Below are 16,326 nucleotides of genomic sequence, written 5' to 3'. Positions count from 1 at the left end.
ATTGGAAAGTGATTATGTAAAAAACTTAGAATTAAAAAACTTGGAATTGTTTAATCCATATGATGAGGAACAAGCAGTGATGAGCTTATAAGAAATTGCAAACCAGTACTCTTTAGAACCATCATTTGATTCTAAGTAAAAAATAGTCAAGTAGGAATAGAGTTCTAATATGAAGCATAGAGTGCTATGAATATTAAATTGTTGCAGTTAGTTTTTAACAGAAAAATCACTAACTATTTTGTGTAATTAAGAAACCATAGGGTAATGCAGGACCCACCGGGTTGGTCTAGTGGTTAACGCGTCTTCCCAAATCAGCTGATTTGGAAGTCGAGAGTTCCAGCGTTCAAGTTCTAGTAAAGCCAGTTATTTTTACACGGATTTGAATACTAGATCGCGGATACCGATGTTCTTTGTTGGTTGGATTTCAATTAACCACACATCCATCTCAGGAATGGTTGAACTGAGAATGTACAAGACTATACTTCATTTACACTCATACATATCATCCTCATTCATCCTCTGAAGAATTATCTAAACGGTAGTTACTGGAGGCTAAACAGGAAAAAGAAAGAAAGAAAGGGTAATGCAGGAAGCTTAATCCTGACTATCATCTGAAAATGAATGTCTCTATTTTACACATTGTTTACTTTAGTGGGAATAAGTTTGTTAATTTTTATTTATGCTATATTTACTATATTATATATTTCTATATTTTGTAAAGTAATAAGTAAATAAAAATTAATCTTTTAATACTAGATTTCATACAGTGCACCCATTTTATAATGTTTTCTGTATCCTAACTTCTATTCTATGTGTGTATGTTTCATGGCATAACCATATTGGTTATAAGCAATCTTACATTAAAAACCAATCATTCCTGAAAGTGTTACAAGTATTATAAGAATAACAAGATTCTATACCAGCTTAATGAGGTGAAGTACAGAGTGAAATTGTTTCTTATTGCCTTCAATAAAGAGTAACCACAGAGCATGTGAATATTTTGATTGGATATTAGCCAAAATTTTATGTAATCTGTAATAGGTGTATTACTAATACTTGACTTCAGATACTTTGTATGTGTCATAGCCATGGACATACTGGAACAGATACTAGAAAGGAAAAAACTAATGTACAACTTCTTGTTGGTATACAATGGATTATATACATTGCTTTCACTTAGTATGAGAAATAAGTAATAAGGATGATAATTTCTTAATTTGAAGGAAATGATTTTGAGGTCCCTTTCTTATCACCAGGCTTCATAATTACTGAAAAATTATTAAATTGAAAAAAAAAAAACTTTATAAATTTATAAAAAACTTTATGAACAAAATATCGAACATAATATGACTTTCTTATTGTTCATTCTCCGAATAAACTAAAAATTATGTCTTTAATTTCAAATTATTATGAAAATATTCTAAAGGTAAATATTAAAAAAAAAATAAACATTGAATGATATAATAATATGTTATTTTTTAACTTCATCTGCATGGTTTCAATGTACAGATCCAAGATAAAAAATATACATGTGAAAATCATAACTAACGTATAAAAGTATAAAGTATAAAAGTAATCACAATCTTAAAAAAATTCAACATTTTAACGTGATAATGTATTTTGTAAATTAAGATAAATTAAAAAAATAATGTTTAATTTTATGATATTTTGAAACATAACAATCTTAACTTACTTGCTATGTTGTTTTTGTTGAAAATTCAGTATTTTGAATTAGATTTTGCTTCTCAATTCGTAACCAAAATGTTAGTCAATTGTTTTACACTAGCCGTAAGAGAATTCCACTTCTTTAGCAATTTCTTTAATAGTAATTTGACAATTATTGGTTCACGTTGTCTTTTTTATTGATATTTTCATCGATTTTTGATGGGTTAGGAATTCAACCCTTTTTCATCTTTATGGCCTTCTTGAAACTGTTTTTACCATTTGCAAACTCTTGGTACCAATGTAATATCCTTGCCAAGAGCATTCTCTAATATCTTCATACTTCACTTTACTTTGCCATTTTTAACACAAAATTTAATGCAAATCTTTGTGCCTTCATTTTAAAAAAAAAATTAATTGTCACTCTTATAAAACATGTCTTATCACTTGGTTGCCAAACTTGAATTATGCTGAAAATATTGTTTTAAATGACATACAGTGTTTTTATCATGTGGTAAAATGATGTATTCATTTGAAAAGACATAGCGCAGAATTAACAAGTATAAAATTAAACTTTTATAAAACCCCTGACTTATAAAAAATGAGGTAAAAACTTTTAAATATTTAATGTTTGACATTTATGACTTAAAACCTTAAGGGGAAAATACAAATAATTCTGTGAAAGAACCAAGTCGATTCAATGAGATACCAACATACATCGCACATGTGAAACACATAACTCTCGTTTTTGACTTCGCTACGATACGGGATTAAAGATTAGGTTACTTATCCGGACTAAGGCATTTTAGCCTACCTGTAATTAATTGTATAATTGATCCAGTTGAAAATACAGGTATAAATAAAAACATTGATTTCTATGTTCAAGTGTACCTTTTATTGATGTACGAGTATATTGTTTGCATGCCTAAGTAAATTTTTTATTGTGTTTTATCATTTGGTAAATAGAATGTTTATGTCAATTGTTTTAAAATGATTTTTATTTCTATAATAGAAATTTTATAGAATCTGTTTTGCTAATGTGCGGATCTTTTGTTATATTGCAATTATTCTGTTTTGTAATGAGTCACACAAAATGGTTGAATTGTTAATGTGTTTACAAGTTTTATAATTATTTGTTTACATAAATATATAGATAAATTAATATATTTCTATCTATAAAAAAACTAACTGGCTTAAATAAGGTGATAAAAAATACAGACAATTATATAGATAATAGATATATTACATCATCATTCATGATTTTTTTTAAATTGAAATTTTAATCTCTGTTTAATTTTAATGACATTTCCTAATTATAGAATATGTAAAATCTAAGGGTAGGTTCTCCATACGTACGAGCTGCTTCTACTTACTTCCTCTACAGCACTACTATAACCCGGCATGCAGAACATGTGCTACTGGTTGCCATAAAAGTAACACCTCCAAATGACAAATTTGTATTTATTATTGTTTATTCTACCATATTCATTTACTTTTTCTATTACTTATTTAGATTTGTCGTTTATTTATAATTTATTTTGTCTGTTATTTTATGCTGAAGTAGTATAATACACTACTTTGGCTACTAGTGTGAGAAGTTGCTGAGTGATGTTAAGAGCAATGGAGGAGATGCCTTAGCATACTATGGACCCGCCTTCAGATATTACACAATAACTATATTTGCTCTTCTTGTAGTGTATATAATTAAACATAAAACTATTCATATTACTATATCCAGATTAATATTACATAAAGATAACTAATTCTTTGTATGAGAAGTTATGATTTTATGAAAAAAAAATTTTAAAACATTCAGTTTTGTTTAATGCTGATTAGTAATTTAACAGTCAAAGTGTTAAAGATGGCAACATAATCATGATCATAGTTATAATTGTAAAAGTTAATACTTTTGCTGGCAATTTATCTGCTTTAAATTATTCTTAGTTTTTTTATATGTTCCATTTTTCTCTGTCTCTCATTCACTCTCTCTCTTTTTCACTTTATTTCACCTATGCATAGTCTTTATATTTATGTATAGCAGAATGATTTTTTTTAATTTGACCTTTTTTGTGGTCTAATACAAAGCATCTCAGTTTTATCCAAAGTAAACATTTTTATCTTCTTGCCTCCTTTTGTCTTTAAATTGAAATACTATTTGAAATTTGTTAATTGTTAAGTAATTAGGTGTATCAAGCATCAAAAGATGGCATTTTTTTATTGTATGAGACTATTTTATTGGTAGACTTGGGTAAATTTTTATTAGTAATATACACAAAAGACAAACATATATAAGGATGATGACTTGTAATTTTGTTTTGTTAGTTTTGTTTAAAATTAATTAAATTAATTTGAAATATTAAATTGATTGTCATATTTTTTTTTTGTTCATTGTCTAGTTTCTTTCTTACATAAAGATTGTCTGTTGTGTATAATTTGTAAGGTAATAAGTTAGAGAACTGTAAATAGTAGTTTACTTTAATACACTCCTTTTTCCTTATTAATGTAGTTCTTATCATTGTGGTTTAACTTATTTAATTTTTAGTTATAAGATATGTTGAAGAAATTTCTTTACTGTAGAGGAAGTAATAAAGGAAAAAAATAAATAGATCAAAGAAAAATACATTATAATAATTTTTATTCAGTTGAAATTGATTGTCACAACAAAATACTTAGACATAAAGTGTTGTTTTATAATTATAAGAAAATAAAAAATAACTTGTTATGAAATAATTATATGTAATAATTATTAGAGTAACAAACAAAAATTTACATATTCCAGGCATTCTATGTAGTACATCAGTTTAAGCAATGTGATCCTTAACTATTTAGTGACAGTAGCATGATGTGTAACTTATTAGGATATTTTTGCTTGATATTTTCAAAAATTCTGAGGAAATTCAATTCTCATCTTAATATCAAATTAAACTTAAAGTTTTCAATTTTAAAACATAATTAATAATAATACTGATAGTTTAGTATTTTTTTTGCTTCAGTTTCAACTCTGCAAACCAAAATTGAATCGAGGGCAGATTTTTTTTGTAACACTGATTTTAAAAAAACTTGATTTTTTAAGGAATTTTTAGCCTAGTATAATACTATCTTATCTAATATTTGCTTTTCTTTAACTTTTCCTTGTATTCAGGAAATTTTTATACAGGAAAAGTTTTCTTGTTTGTACAGGAAATATGCAAGTCTATTTGTGCTTCATTTTCCGTGGTAGACTCACTGATCCTGGGCGAAATTGCTCATAAGGAATAAGAAACCCTTAGCCCTTATAATCCGTTGTTTTGACAAAATTTTTCAATACAAACCAAGTTTATGTGTATTGGTAGAAGATACACATTCTTTGGATTTTCTTCGGCCAGTCTTCTTGTAATATAATAGCTTTTCTACACTATAAAATTATCTACACTTCTGCAATAACTCACCTTTAAGGTTGTCATACCGTTTGCTTAGAGTTGGTACAACTGCGGTCATGTGTGTGAAAATCTTGATCGTATCATTTGCCTTTTGGCTATTACAGTATAAACATCTCCGCTCTGCTAGCAGTTTGCACCAATGATGAACAACAAGCAGTGAACTGATTTTTGTGGTTGGAGCATGAAAGAGGCTGAAATTCATTTTAGACTTTTATCACAATATGGATGACAGTGCTTTATCACATAAAAATGTTTCATGGATCTAGAAGTTTAAAAGTGGCTAGACAAATGTGTTGCACAAAGAGGTAGCAGGACTCCTGTCAACCTCTACCTCAGATGACAAGATTCAGCAAGCTTGAGAGATGGCTCTGGTGAATAGTGAGTTACCATCAATGATGTACTGCAGAACATAAGCTCAAACATGTTGACATCTTCCAATGCTTACGCAATTGCTTCAATAAGGAAAGCAGCATTTTTGAGTAGAATAGCCACCGGTGATGAAAAGTGGTTTCATCACTGAGCCAGAATTGAAAAACCAGGTTATGGGTTTGAAATACCTGAGATCTCTGACGAAGAAGAAATTCAAGACTGAGTCATAGGCAGGAAAGCTTATGCTAACTGTTTTTTGGGATGCAAAAGGGCCTCCATTGGAAGACTTCATGGGAAAGGGGACTATGATCAACAGTGCGAGTTATAGTGAAATGTTGGAAAACAAGCTGAAGCCAGCAATTTACAACAGACGCCAAGGTCTATTGTCGAAGAATAGTGTTGTTGTTGCATGACAACGCCTGCTTGCACATGGCTCGCCACACCATCCAAATCATTAACAAGTTGAATTTTGAGATACTGGAACTCCCTCCCTACAGCCCAGATCTTGCTTCTTCAGTCTCTCATCTGTATGGGTTACTCAAGAGTGCTTTGCGAGTTCATCAATTTCCTGCAGATGTAGACACGCAGGAAGCGCAGAAGTGGCTTCTTGACCAACAGTAAACCAGTTTTTTTGGAAAGAATATACAAGCTTGTGGACTGCTGGACTATGTGCATTGACAAGGGAGGTGACTATGTAGCAAAATGATGGACATCATTTTTCCCCTACTTTGGTGTAAATAAAATGTAGAACTAAAAGAGTAAATAGTTTTTGACTCGCTCTTGTACTTTTCATACTGTATCATCGTCAGTAAAAATTTCATATTGTCATATTTCTCCATTTGTGCTGCATAAGGAATAGGATTTGATAGCTTTTCATTTGACTGTTGAGGAGGCTAGCTTTCATTCTTATTTTAGAGGAATCTGTAAATAATCTCAATTCCGTAGGATTGAGCTGCATTCCTATAAAGGATGTATATCAGTGCAGTACACTCTGTTATCTTGTAAGGAGAACAGATGTTGAAATTCTTTCTGCCTAACAGAAAAAACATTTTTTTGCCATTTTTGAGAAGTTCCAGCATTTTAATCTTGAAGCTAGTAACTCTGGCTAATGTGAATAAATACTGCTCGATAGGTGTGTTTTTTTCTTACTTGCTCAGTATATGTTTTACTTGTAAATATTTACTGAAAACTACATACAATTACAGATTTTACATAAGTAAGTACTGGTTCATTTGTAATGTAGCCTCTGATCAACCTTAAACAACAATACTTTTTTGTCATGGATGCTTTTATGAATGTCTATTACTGAAAAAAAAATACTGGTAGATGGTGTAAAAGCTCTTGTACGTTATAAAGAGCTTATTAGATTTGAAAAAGAATTGGTTGAGTATCTGAGTGGAACATTTTTACCAGAACTCAGTGAGAAAAGGGGAGGCGCATTGACATTGCAACAAAAATTGGAAATCTTTTTACGTTACCATCCAACCTGGGTTTTCAGTCAGCAATGAGTAAAGATTTTGGGAGTGCACCAATCCATAGTAAGTAAAACGTTGAATTCTGTTTTAGACAGGATTAATGAGAAAGCGTATGACCAGATTACATTTCCACAAACTCAAGGTCGGCTTAATGAAGCTAAACAACAAATCCAGTTTACATACTCGTACATCAAGGAAGAGGAAAAAACTTGTAAATTGAGAAATTTAGTGTGAGAAATGATGTAGTTATTGTAAACACACACCATAAATAATTAAGTAATTTGTATCAGAAGATTTTCATAATCTTTTTGCTATCGTGGTGTATTTTTAGGATACATTCTACCCTTCAGTCATGTTAAAAAATAGCTCTAAGTTTCTTTATAATACTGACATGCCTCTGGAGTTCAGCAGCAGACCAACTATACTATAAGCTAAAATGTAGATTGACAATCAGAATTGTAAATTCTAAGTTACAGTATAGAAAAACAGTTTTTTAGTATTTATTTTTAATAAATACCAAAAAAATATTATGTTGTAATATATTAAATTAAGATGTATTCAGTTTAAAAGCATAAAACTAAAAATTTATCGTAACTTTGTAGTGATAATGCACTATTGGTAGAAACATCCACATCTTCAGCTCAATCACTGGTATTCATATATGTACAAATCTTACTGGCAGAAGACAAATAAGCACAATTGAAATAAATTAAAAAAATTGTAAGCCTGTCAATGGTCTTAAAGAACAATTTTCTCTATTAAAGAATTTATTCTAAAAATGATCCAGGAACAACACAACTCCCGTACATTTATCAGTATCAAAAGAAACAAAAACTATTAAAAATAAAACAAATACTGTTAAGGGAAATTAAAAGTGAGTAATCAATATGCCATTTATTAACTTATATCTTATTGAAAACATTGAGAAATGTCAGGACAGATAAATAGACTAACATAATTTCATCATAATCGGTATTACGATAAATTTAATTTTACAACAGAATAAGTGTTTTTATTTAAAATAAATTCTTATTCTTATTTATGATCCGGAGGCGACAGGCAGCTCTTATTAGTGAATATCGGGATCTTAGATCTTGTTATCAGGGAAACAAGGATCCCTTGGTGGGGGGGGGGGGGGTCGGATATAGGATCTTGAGACACAAACGTAAAAAGGAAATTCTTCTATTTGCTCTCTCGACCAGGTTTGGTGCCATTTCAGGCACGTCTGAAATATTGCACTGATTACTTAACAATTTACTACCTGATGACACTGAAGCTGATGAGACTGCATATCAAATGCGGATGAGGCGTGAGGTCGCTCTGTTTCACGGGAGTGCAGTTTCCATGGAGGTTGCTGAGGCCGGAGTGCGTCAAGCTGTCTGTAGCTTAGGTATGGGGAAAGCCTCTGGCTTTGACGGAATAACTGCGGAGCTCCTTGTTCGTTTGGTAGGGGTTAGTGTGAAAATTATCTCAAGGGTTTTTAATGAATTGTTTGGCGGGTATTTCCCGTTGTGTTGGAAGAAGGGAATTGTCAAATTGTTTAAAGGTGGCAACAAGAACCCCGCTGTTAGTTCGTCCTATAGGTTTTTGACATTACTGCCGGTCATTGGTAAGGTCTTTGAAAAGGTTCTATACTTTCGTATAAATGAGAGGTTGAGCTCGTGTGGATTATTAATGAGAACTAGTACGGGTTCCGTCCCGCAAAGGGTACTGAGGACGCCATACTCTTGAGTGATGAGTGTGGTAACAACCAGTCGCGAGCAATATATCCTGGGTATTTTCTTGGACATTTAAGGGGCGTTTAACAAACCTGTGGTGGCCCTCTGCTGTTTTTCAACTTTAAAAGAGAGAATTTACTGAAAGTGAGTTGCAAATTATAAGAAGTTACTTCAGTCACCGGGATGTGCTGCTTCGCGAGGGTAGTTATAAAGTAGGTAAGACACTGTCCAAGGGTTGTCCCCAGGGCAGTGTGCTGTGTCCTTTGTTATGAGTGGTGGTGGAGTTTGACTCTTCTACGGCTGAGATTGCCTAGCAGGTGTCTCATCGTGGCCTATACTGACGATGGGCTCCTGCTGGTCGAGGGAGGCTCACGGGGTGAGGTAGAGCTCCGTGCCACTCAGGCTTGCTGGGTAGTAGAACTGTGGGGTCATCAACATAAGATGACATTCAGCCCGGAGATCACTATGATGCTCCTCACAGGCAATTTGGTTGTAAGGCGGCAAGTACCCATTTTGATAGTTGAGTAAGAACTCTGGTTCAGGGAAGATGTGTGGATCTGCTCCGTGTTATTGCTAGTTTTGGTTGGTATTTTCAGTGATTTTTTTGGATTGGACGATTGTCTTTGATGGATAAAATATTGGTGCGTGTTATAAAGTGATTTACTTGAATACTGGGCATCGGATTCATTTTTTATAAGTGCTTTAGTTACATCAACCTTATTGCCATAGGCAATGATTGAGTGTTCGTTTGCTTTGTAAGACAGTACAAGTTTGTTTTACTTGTATACAAAGAAATTTTTCTGTTATTCACAGTAAGTAAAATTTCTAGTTAAATACTGCCATTATAACGGGATTTACTTTTCATCCTGTAACTCCTCATCCTTACATCCCAGACCCCCTCGGTTCTATCCGAACCGAGGTCTTTCCTACCCCCTAATTCTCCTTCCAAAAATTGTTGACTTCATTTTTGGGGATACATATCCCGGACCCCCCCGTCCACCAAAATTTTTTATTGCGTTTTTGTAATCATACATTTTACCTATCCCCAAAAAACCCATCCCCCCCTTTTTTTGATTCCTGTACCCCAACGAGTGGGGCATCAAATTAAGCGGACTTTGGAGCAGAGTTCATTGGTGTCGACCAAACATTTTTTCGGCTTCGCTGGTGGCGACTAGAGGCAAAAAACTGCGGTACTTGGTCCTCTTCAGAGTATAACAAGATGCAAAGACGAGGCTCCCTTCCTAATGCTGGGACTTCCAAGCAGGATGTAACGCAGCGTCGGAGGGTCGAGTTCGAGTATTTGAAGTGAGTGTTATTCTGCGCTCTGGTTTTCTTACTGTTTTTTTGGTATTTTTACAGATTGTGGGACTGGAATCTGACAGTTGGATTATTCTGGAAGTGCTATTATGTTTTTATTCGAGTTTTGGACACTGGACTGATACTTTACTTAAATTGTTAGATATCGACCTTATTACTATAGGCAATAGGGTCTTTAATAGTCTGTTTCTAAGCGACTACGTTGGTACTTTATTAGTAATACATTGTGTACCGATAGTGGCTATTACACTGATGGCTGATAACATACTTTAGTTATTAATTAATTTTAATTCGATTTTTATATTATCTGGTTTGATAAAATGGGTTGCTGTAGCTTGACTCTTTAAGTTATTGTTTAATTTACATTTGTAGTTTATCGAATCCTTTCTGTGTGCAATTTAAGTATATGCAGGCTGCGTCAATAGGTCGCGTGCGTCTAACCTACACTATGGATGAATCTCCAGAGAAAGAGGCCGAGAGTACAATGGTGTTTGACTCCGGTCAAGCTACTACCAGTGTGACATTGGAGGCTGACCAGTCGGAAGGCCTTCCCCCTAGGCCTGCTACAGGCGGTAGGAAGGGGACAAAAAGGCTGAAAGCGAAGCAATCCTGTACGGAGGAGGAGGAGGAAATGTCCGTTGGATTAGAGGTTTTTGATAGCAGATTCGAATGGTTGGCGAAAGACCTGAGAAAGAATATTGATAAGAACGTAAAGAAGAGTATAAAGGAGCTAGAAACGGAACTTAGCGTAGTGGTGAAAGATCTGAGGAGTATGGACTGGTACTTCTTTTACCATTGGCAAGAAATTGACTGCAGAGATAGCGACGCAGACACGGGTTGCTACGGGCTGTCCCATTGAGGATGCTCTGGATAACAGGGTGCCAGTGTCCCAGATGCTCGACTTTATTAAAAAAGGCTGCCCAAAGAAAGCCTTCAGAAGTACTCATGTTGGGATCCCGGCAAAAATTGAGGGGACGCTCAATAAGGTTGCAGTTGTTGATAAGCATGCGTTGACAGAACCTAGGTCGATGGACACACTGATTGCCAGACATCCACGGGTAGCCTGGCTGTTGAGTAAATCCGAAATAAAAGCTGGGAATGTCGTGTCGGCTGCTCTGGAGACAAGATTGATAGGGAAAATTGGAGGTAGGGAGCTCCGGTCTCCAACATGTTCCATCTGGCTTACGTGGACTCAGATGATGGCGGAGATCTTGCGCAGGCATTAGTGGAAGTTTTTACAAAAATCGGAGAGAACAGTGGAGGCCGTTTGGGATCGCTGCAAGCGGAGATGTATAGGCAGGATACTGCTACCTTGGTCTGGAAGATTCTTGTATGTGAAGGGAGAGCGACCAGCTGTCGCTTCTATATTACCGCCGGTTGGCAAACTCTCAGCTGCACGGAGTAGAGATGTTCTCCCTGAGGATAACCACAGTAGTTAAAATGGCGACGTCCTATGCGCCTCCTTAATGACCTCCTTAAATCATTTAAGACGGAGGTGAAGGTCCCAGTGGATTCAGAAATTCTCTAAGGAAGGGTGGCGGCAATATAGACATTAAAGTTAAGGAGAAAAGGGAAACTTATGGCGCCCTTAAATAGATACTTTCGTCAACTATAAAAGGTGGTAGTGTTCTCACGAAGACCAGGATGGCCTTTCTTCGGATACGGGACATGGAGAACGGTATACAGCTGGGTGAGATCTTATGGGGCTGTCTATGGCCTCCGGTCAGGAGTTGGTCGGCTGACACGAGAGTGACAATTAGACCGGGTTTTGGAGAAACCGGAGTGGCAATATGTCGCCTCCTGGCACCGATTGTTACACTCATTGTACAAAAGGGAAGGGTGAAAATCGGGATTGTGAGCTGTAGAGTAGATGTTGATCTCCCTCTGCAGTACTACCGATGTTTAGAAACAGGATATCTGGCAAGGAACTGCAGGGGTGAAGACAGAAAGGCTGTTTGTTACAATTGCGGGTGCGACAGACATTACGCTGTAGAATGTAGCAAAACACCGAAGTTTCTTACGTGCAATACGGAGGGGCACCGCACTGGCAGTGCGGTGATTGCGCACCTACCTGTACGGGACGTTCTGAGAGCGTGGTTTCTTCAGTGAGGATTGGAGGCATTTATTGTTACAGCTGTTATATTTCGCCTAACAAGTCTGTGGAATGATACAGGGAAGTCTCGCTTACTAGAGACCTCGACGCTCACCGGCCGGCATGATTGGCGGGGTTTTTAATGCCTGGTCGCGGTGACCTGGAGATCACCCGGGGCAGACTGCTGACTGAGGCTGTCGCATTACTGGATCTAGAATACCTCAACTTTGGAGGCGCAATGATGTTCAGGAGGGGGACCACTGGGTCCATTATTGATCTTACTTTTGCCACGCCGGCTTTGGCGGCGCAGAATTGGGACTGGCGGGTGAATGAAGATTATCTAGTGAGTGATCACCAGGCCATCCTCATGAGTGTTACAGATGGAGGTTCTCCGGAGGCTGGGAGGCCGATTCCCTGTAGCTGGAGTACGAGGGGTATGGACCCGAAAGAATTTGTGGAGACACTGGATCTCAGTGCGGTATCTCAGTGGGTAGCCAGGGGTGGAGGTTTAGTTGGTAGTGCACAGGAACACATACGCATTTAATAACATCTTGCGGAACCTGTTAGTAAGCCCAACAGCGCCCATAAATGGGATTCTTCCACCTCTTACAAAAAAAAAGAAAAAAAGACACTGTCGGAAGAGTCTGGAAGGAAGATGTGAGATGTAAAGAGCAAGAAACGCAAGAGGTGTCCTCAGAAGAAGAAGAGATGGTCGAGAGGAGTCTGAAGGATCTCACCTACCAGGTGGGATTGGCAATGCTTACCCTAAAGCAGCATTTGGGCAGCAGACTAGCTAGTTACATTCCGCAGCACGAGAAGGAATCGGCAAAAATATTCAAGGGACTGAAAGCATTGACAGAGATGCGTGACTGCCCCGTTGGTTGCAGTCACGCAAGCGTTGCAGACCGAAACCTGAGACGAGAGAAATTGGTGGTACACGAATCGAATCAGCACACGAATTGACTGATGATGAATTAGTGGATATCATACCGAGACGTTGGCCGGCAACAACAAGTGAACGAGTCATGTGGCTGAATAATGTTGACTCTTCAACTGTGGACAGTGTAATTTCATTGACCTGGCTGTGAAACAAAAGACGCAGATAGATCCATATCAGCGTGGCATCAAACCTGGGCATAATTCAAGGTCTCTGTCTTGAAGTCAGAATATTTATCAGATAGATGGAAAACTATTGAGGCACAGGATGGCAGGATCGAATTTCAGTTGTTTGGTGGAGTCCTTCAGGGCTCTGTGGTGGGGCCCTTGCTTTGGGTGCTAGCTTATGATGGTGTTCTCTGTTTGAGGCTTCCAGAAGGTTCATAGCCTATGCTGATGACCTTGCTTTCTTAATCTAAGGCAAGACTGAAGAAGAGGTTGCAGAGAGGGAAAATGCTTCATTAGCGATGGTCAATGATTGGTTAAGGAATGTGGATTAAAGCTTGCGACAGACAAAAGCTTATACTCTGCGAGTGTTCGCTCCTATTGGGTTGACGGTTGTTGATCAGCCGATTCAGTAAAGGCCGGACGTAAAGTATTTGAGGGTCATGTTGAATAAGGGCTGTAGATATGCGGAACATATCTTGCAGAGTTGTACGAAGGCCGAAGATAAAATTAAGAAATTTAATATCCTTATGTCAAAACAAAGAGCACCCAAAATGTTGAAGCGAAGGTGGGTTATGTCAGTGGTTACCTCTTCGATATTATACGCGGCACCTACATGGGGTGCATCGATCGCTATAAAGAGAAATTTAAATAGAATGCAGAGGGTCCACAGAAGATCATTGCCGGGTGTGGTATCTTCTTACTGCACTATCATATGAGGCAATATGCATGGTTGCCTCAGTACCACCGATTGAGCTTCAAGTATATCTATAATGGTGTTCCCAAACGCGAGATGAGGAATAGATGACTGGAAGGAGAAGTGGAATCGTCATGAAGAAGACCTGTAGTGCCTTCTTCTTTGTTATTTGACGTGTGGTCAATCCTGATTGGGGTTTAAATTTCAAAACCATAACCATTCTGTATAAGAGCACTTGCGAGGCGATTATGCCATATGTGGGGCTCATATGGGCGGGTATTCTAAAATTTAAAACCTATCAGAGTATTATTAAGGGCTCAACACCATAACGGGTGGCTACCTTACGATCTCACGATTGGTGATTGCAGGTGTGAAACTGCTAGATCTGATTGCATACGAGAGGCAGTACTGTTATGTTGCCAAGAAGTCAGTTGAGTTGACTTCAGAAAAAATTCAGGAGATAGAACAACATGGTAATGCCTTATGACAGGCCAGATGGGATGAGACAGAGGATGGGTGTTATATGTATGATCTTACTCCAAATGTTGTTGGTTTGTGGGATACCTCTCGCGTACACCCTAATAAGTATGCGACACAGTTTCTTTCTGGCCATGGTGCTTTTTGGAACAGACTTCAGAAGTTCGGCCAGGCAGACTCAGGCATGTGTTCACAGTGCAGACAATTGTATGAAGCATACTATGTCTTTTATCAGTGTTCAAAGTATGAATTAATGTGCTTGGAGACCATTTGTGGGCTGGATATTAATTAGTCGGCACTTGATCTCCATGTTAATTGGATGAGTCGGGCCGAATGGATGATAGAAAATTTTATCATTTACTTGGCAAAGAAGAGAATTGCCGAAGGGATTTAGGGGTTCACCTGGTTTTTTCCTGTTTTTTTTTTCTGTTACGTTTGGTTTGTTGGTTGCAAGTTATTGTTATTTTTGTGTTAGTTATCTTACTGTTTTGATTTATTTTATTGTTATTTGTTTTATGTTCTTGTTTCATTAGTGTTATGTTATTTATTGTTATTTTTTGTCTGTTGTGTGTCGAACTCAATTAAAATATACCAAGTAGTTAGTTTAAGTTCCTTCACTTGATAGTTTTTCATCTCAAGTGCCGACAAGTTAAAAACAGACTTGAGATGTGTTTTGATGTTTTGTTGATTAGTGTTCTTAGTTAGTAGTACACCGATGTGAATGTTGCTTGTGGCATTCACATTGCTGTCATCCTGGCTGAGGTTAAGACTGGAAGATGTCATAACTTAGGTATTGAAGATGGTCTCCAGTAAAGCCCGTAAGGGCTAGGTATGGAGGGGATGGTGTGGTGACCATAACCGTCACCGTCAGATGGAGGGTGTCTTCCTGTACGGGAACAGGATGTTCTCATCAACTTATACGATCACAGAATCCAGTAGATTGTTTGTTGCTGTGTGAACCTTCATGGATGTTTTAATGATTTCATTGAAATTGGAAAAAATTAGTATATATTAGTTTATTTTTAAGGTTTACATCATTGATATCACAAAATGTATATTTTTTTTTTTACAGTCCTACTAAGGCAGATTTTATTAGAGCAAAACATCAATCATTATTTTTCATTTTAAGAAGTAGTGATGGTGAAGAAGATTTAAATCAACAGTTACACTCCAGTGTTAGAACCAGTAATTTAGAAACAAGTCTTAGGTTACTGGCTCAGGGTGCTGATCCTAATTATTTCCACCAGGTAATCTTTTATTAATATTTACATTATAAATGTTATCACTTACAGTTTTGCATGCATTTTATTTGATATGAACATTTAGATATATTTGGATATAGTATTATTTTCTTTGCTGCTAATTAACAGTTTGTTTGTTAAAGCTATGTTATATTTTTTATTATATAGCTACCACACATTATATGCTTTACTTCTATTATGTAGCATACCATGTCTCTTTTCTGTTATTGATGAACAATGTTATTTTTTTATTTTATTTTTTTACTTAGGAGAAAGGTAATATGCCATTACACGTAGCAGCAAGAGCTGGTCAAATGTCTCAGGTGGAATTATTAATTGTGTACGGTGCTGATCCAGGGGCTTTGGATAAACAAGGAAATACACCTGCTTCATGTGCTAGGTTGTTGATTTATTACATTATTCTCTTAATGTTATATCTAATTATTATTGAAATGTTTTTAACTTGTTTGCTAGCAGCTGTTAATTTTAGCATGCTGCTGCTTGGTTTTAGTAACTGGGAAGCAGTTATGTTATTGTAAGAAAACTTTTTAAACCTTAGAATGCATGCACTACTTTCTGAATTTATTTATTTGCTTTTTCATTGTGATGCTATAAATAAAATCTTAATTAAATTGTGATGTGTTATTTACTGAATCTTACAAATTATGTTCAATGATGCAGTCATCTTTCTGCATGCAGATTTTGGTATTTTAAAAGTACTGTGTGTTGGATAAAGGAAATGTTATTTTAAGAGACAA

At 36.1% G+C, this 16,326-nt stretch overlaps 1 protein-coding gene across 1 annotated transcript in view; it reads left to right on the top strand.

The window, feature by feature from the left end:
- The window catches only part of Git (ARF GTPase-activating protein GIT1), a 79,423-nt gene that overhangs the window by 24,655 nt on the left and 38,442 nt on the right, over positions 1-16,326 (top strand). The window contains exons 4-5 of the mRNA XM_075364233.1: positions 15,400-15,574; positions 15,838-15,968. Of these exons, the coding sequence (XP_075220348.1) occupies positions 15,400-15,574; positions 15,838-15,968 (306 nt within the window). The remainder of the gene's footprint in view (positions 1-15,399; positions 15,575-15,837; positions 15,969-16,326) is intronic.

The sequence above is a fragment of the Lycorma delicatula genome, chromosome 4 (genome assembly GCF_047948215.1).
Source record: "Lycorma delicatula isolate Av1 chromosome 4, ASM4794821v1, whole genome shotgun sequence".
NCBI lineage: Eukaryota > Metazoa > Arthropoda > Insecta > Hemiptera > Fulgoridae > Lycorma > Lycorma delicatula.
The sequence above is the reverse complement of the archived record's forward strand: the minus strand, read 5'-3'. Positions and strand labels throughout refer to the sequence as shown.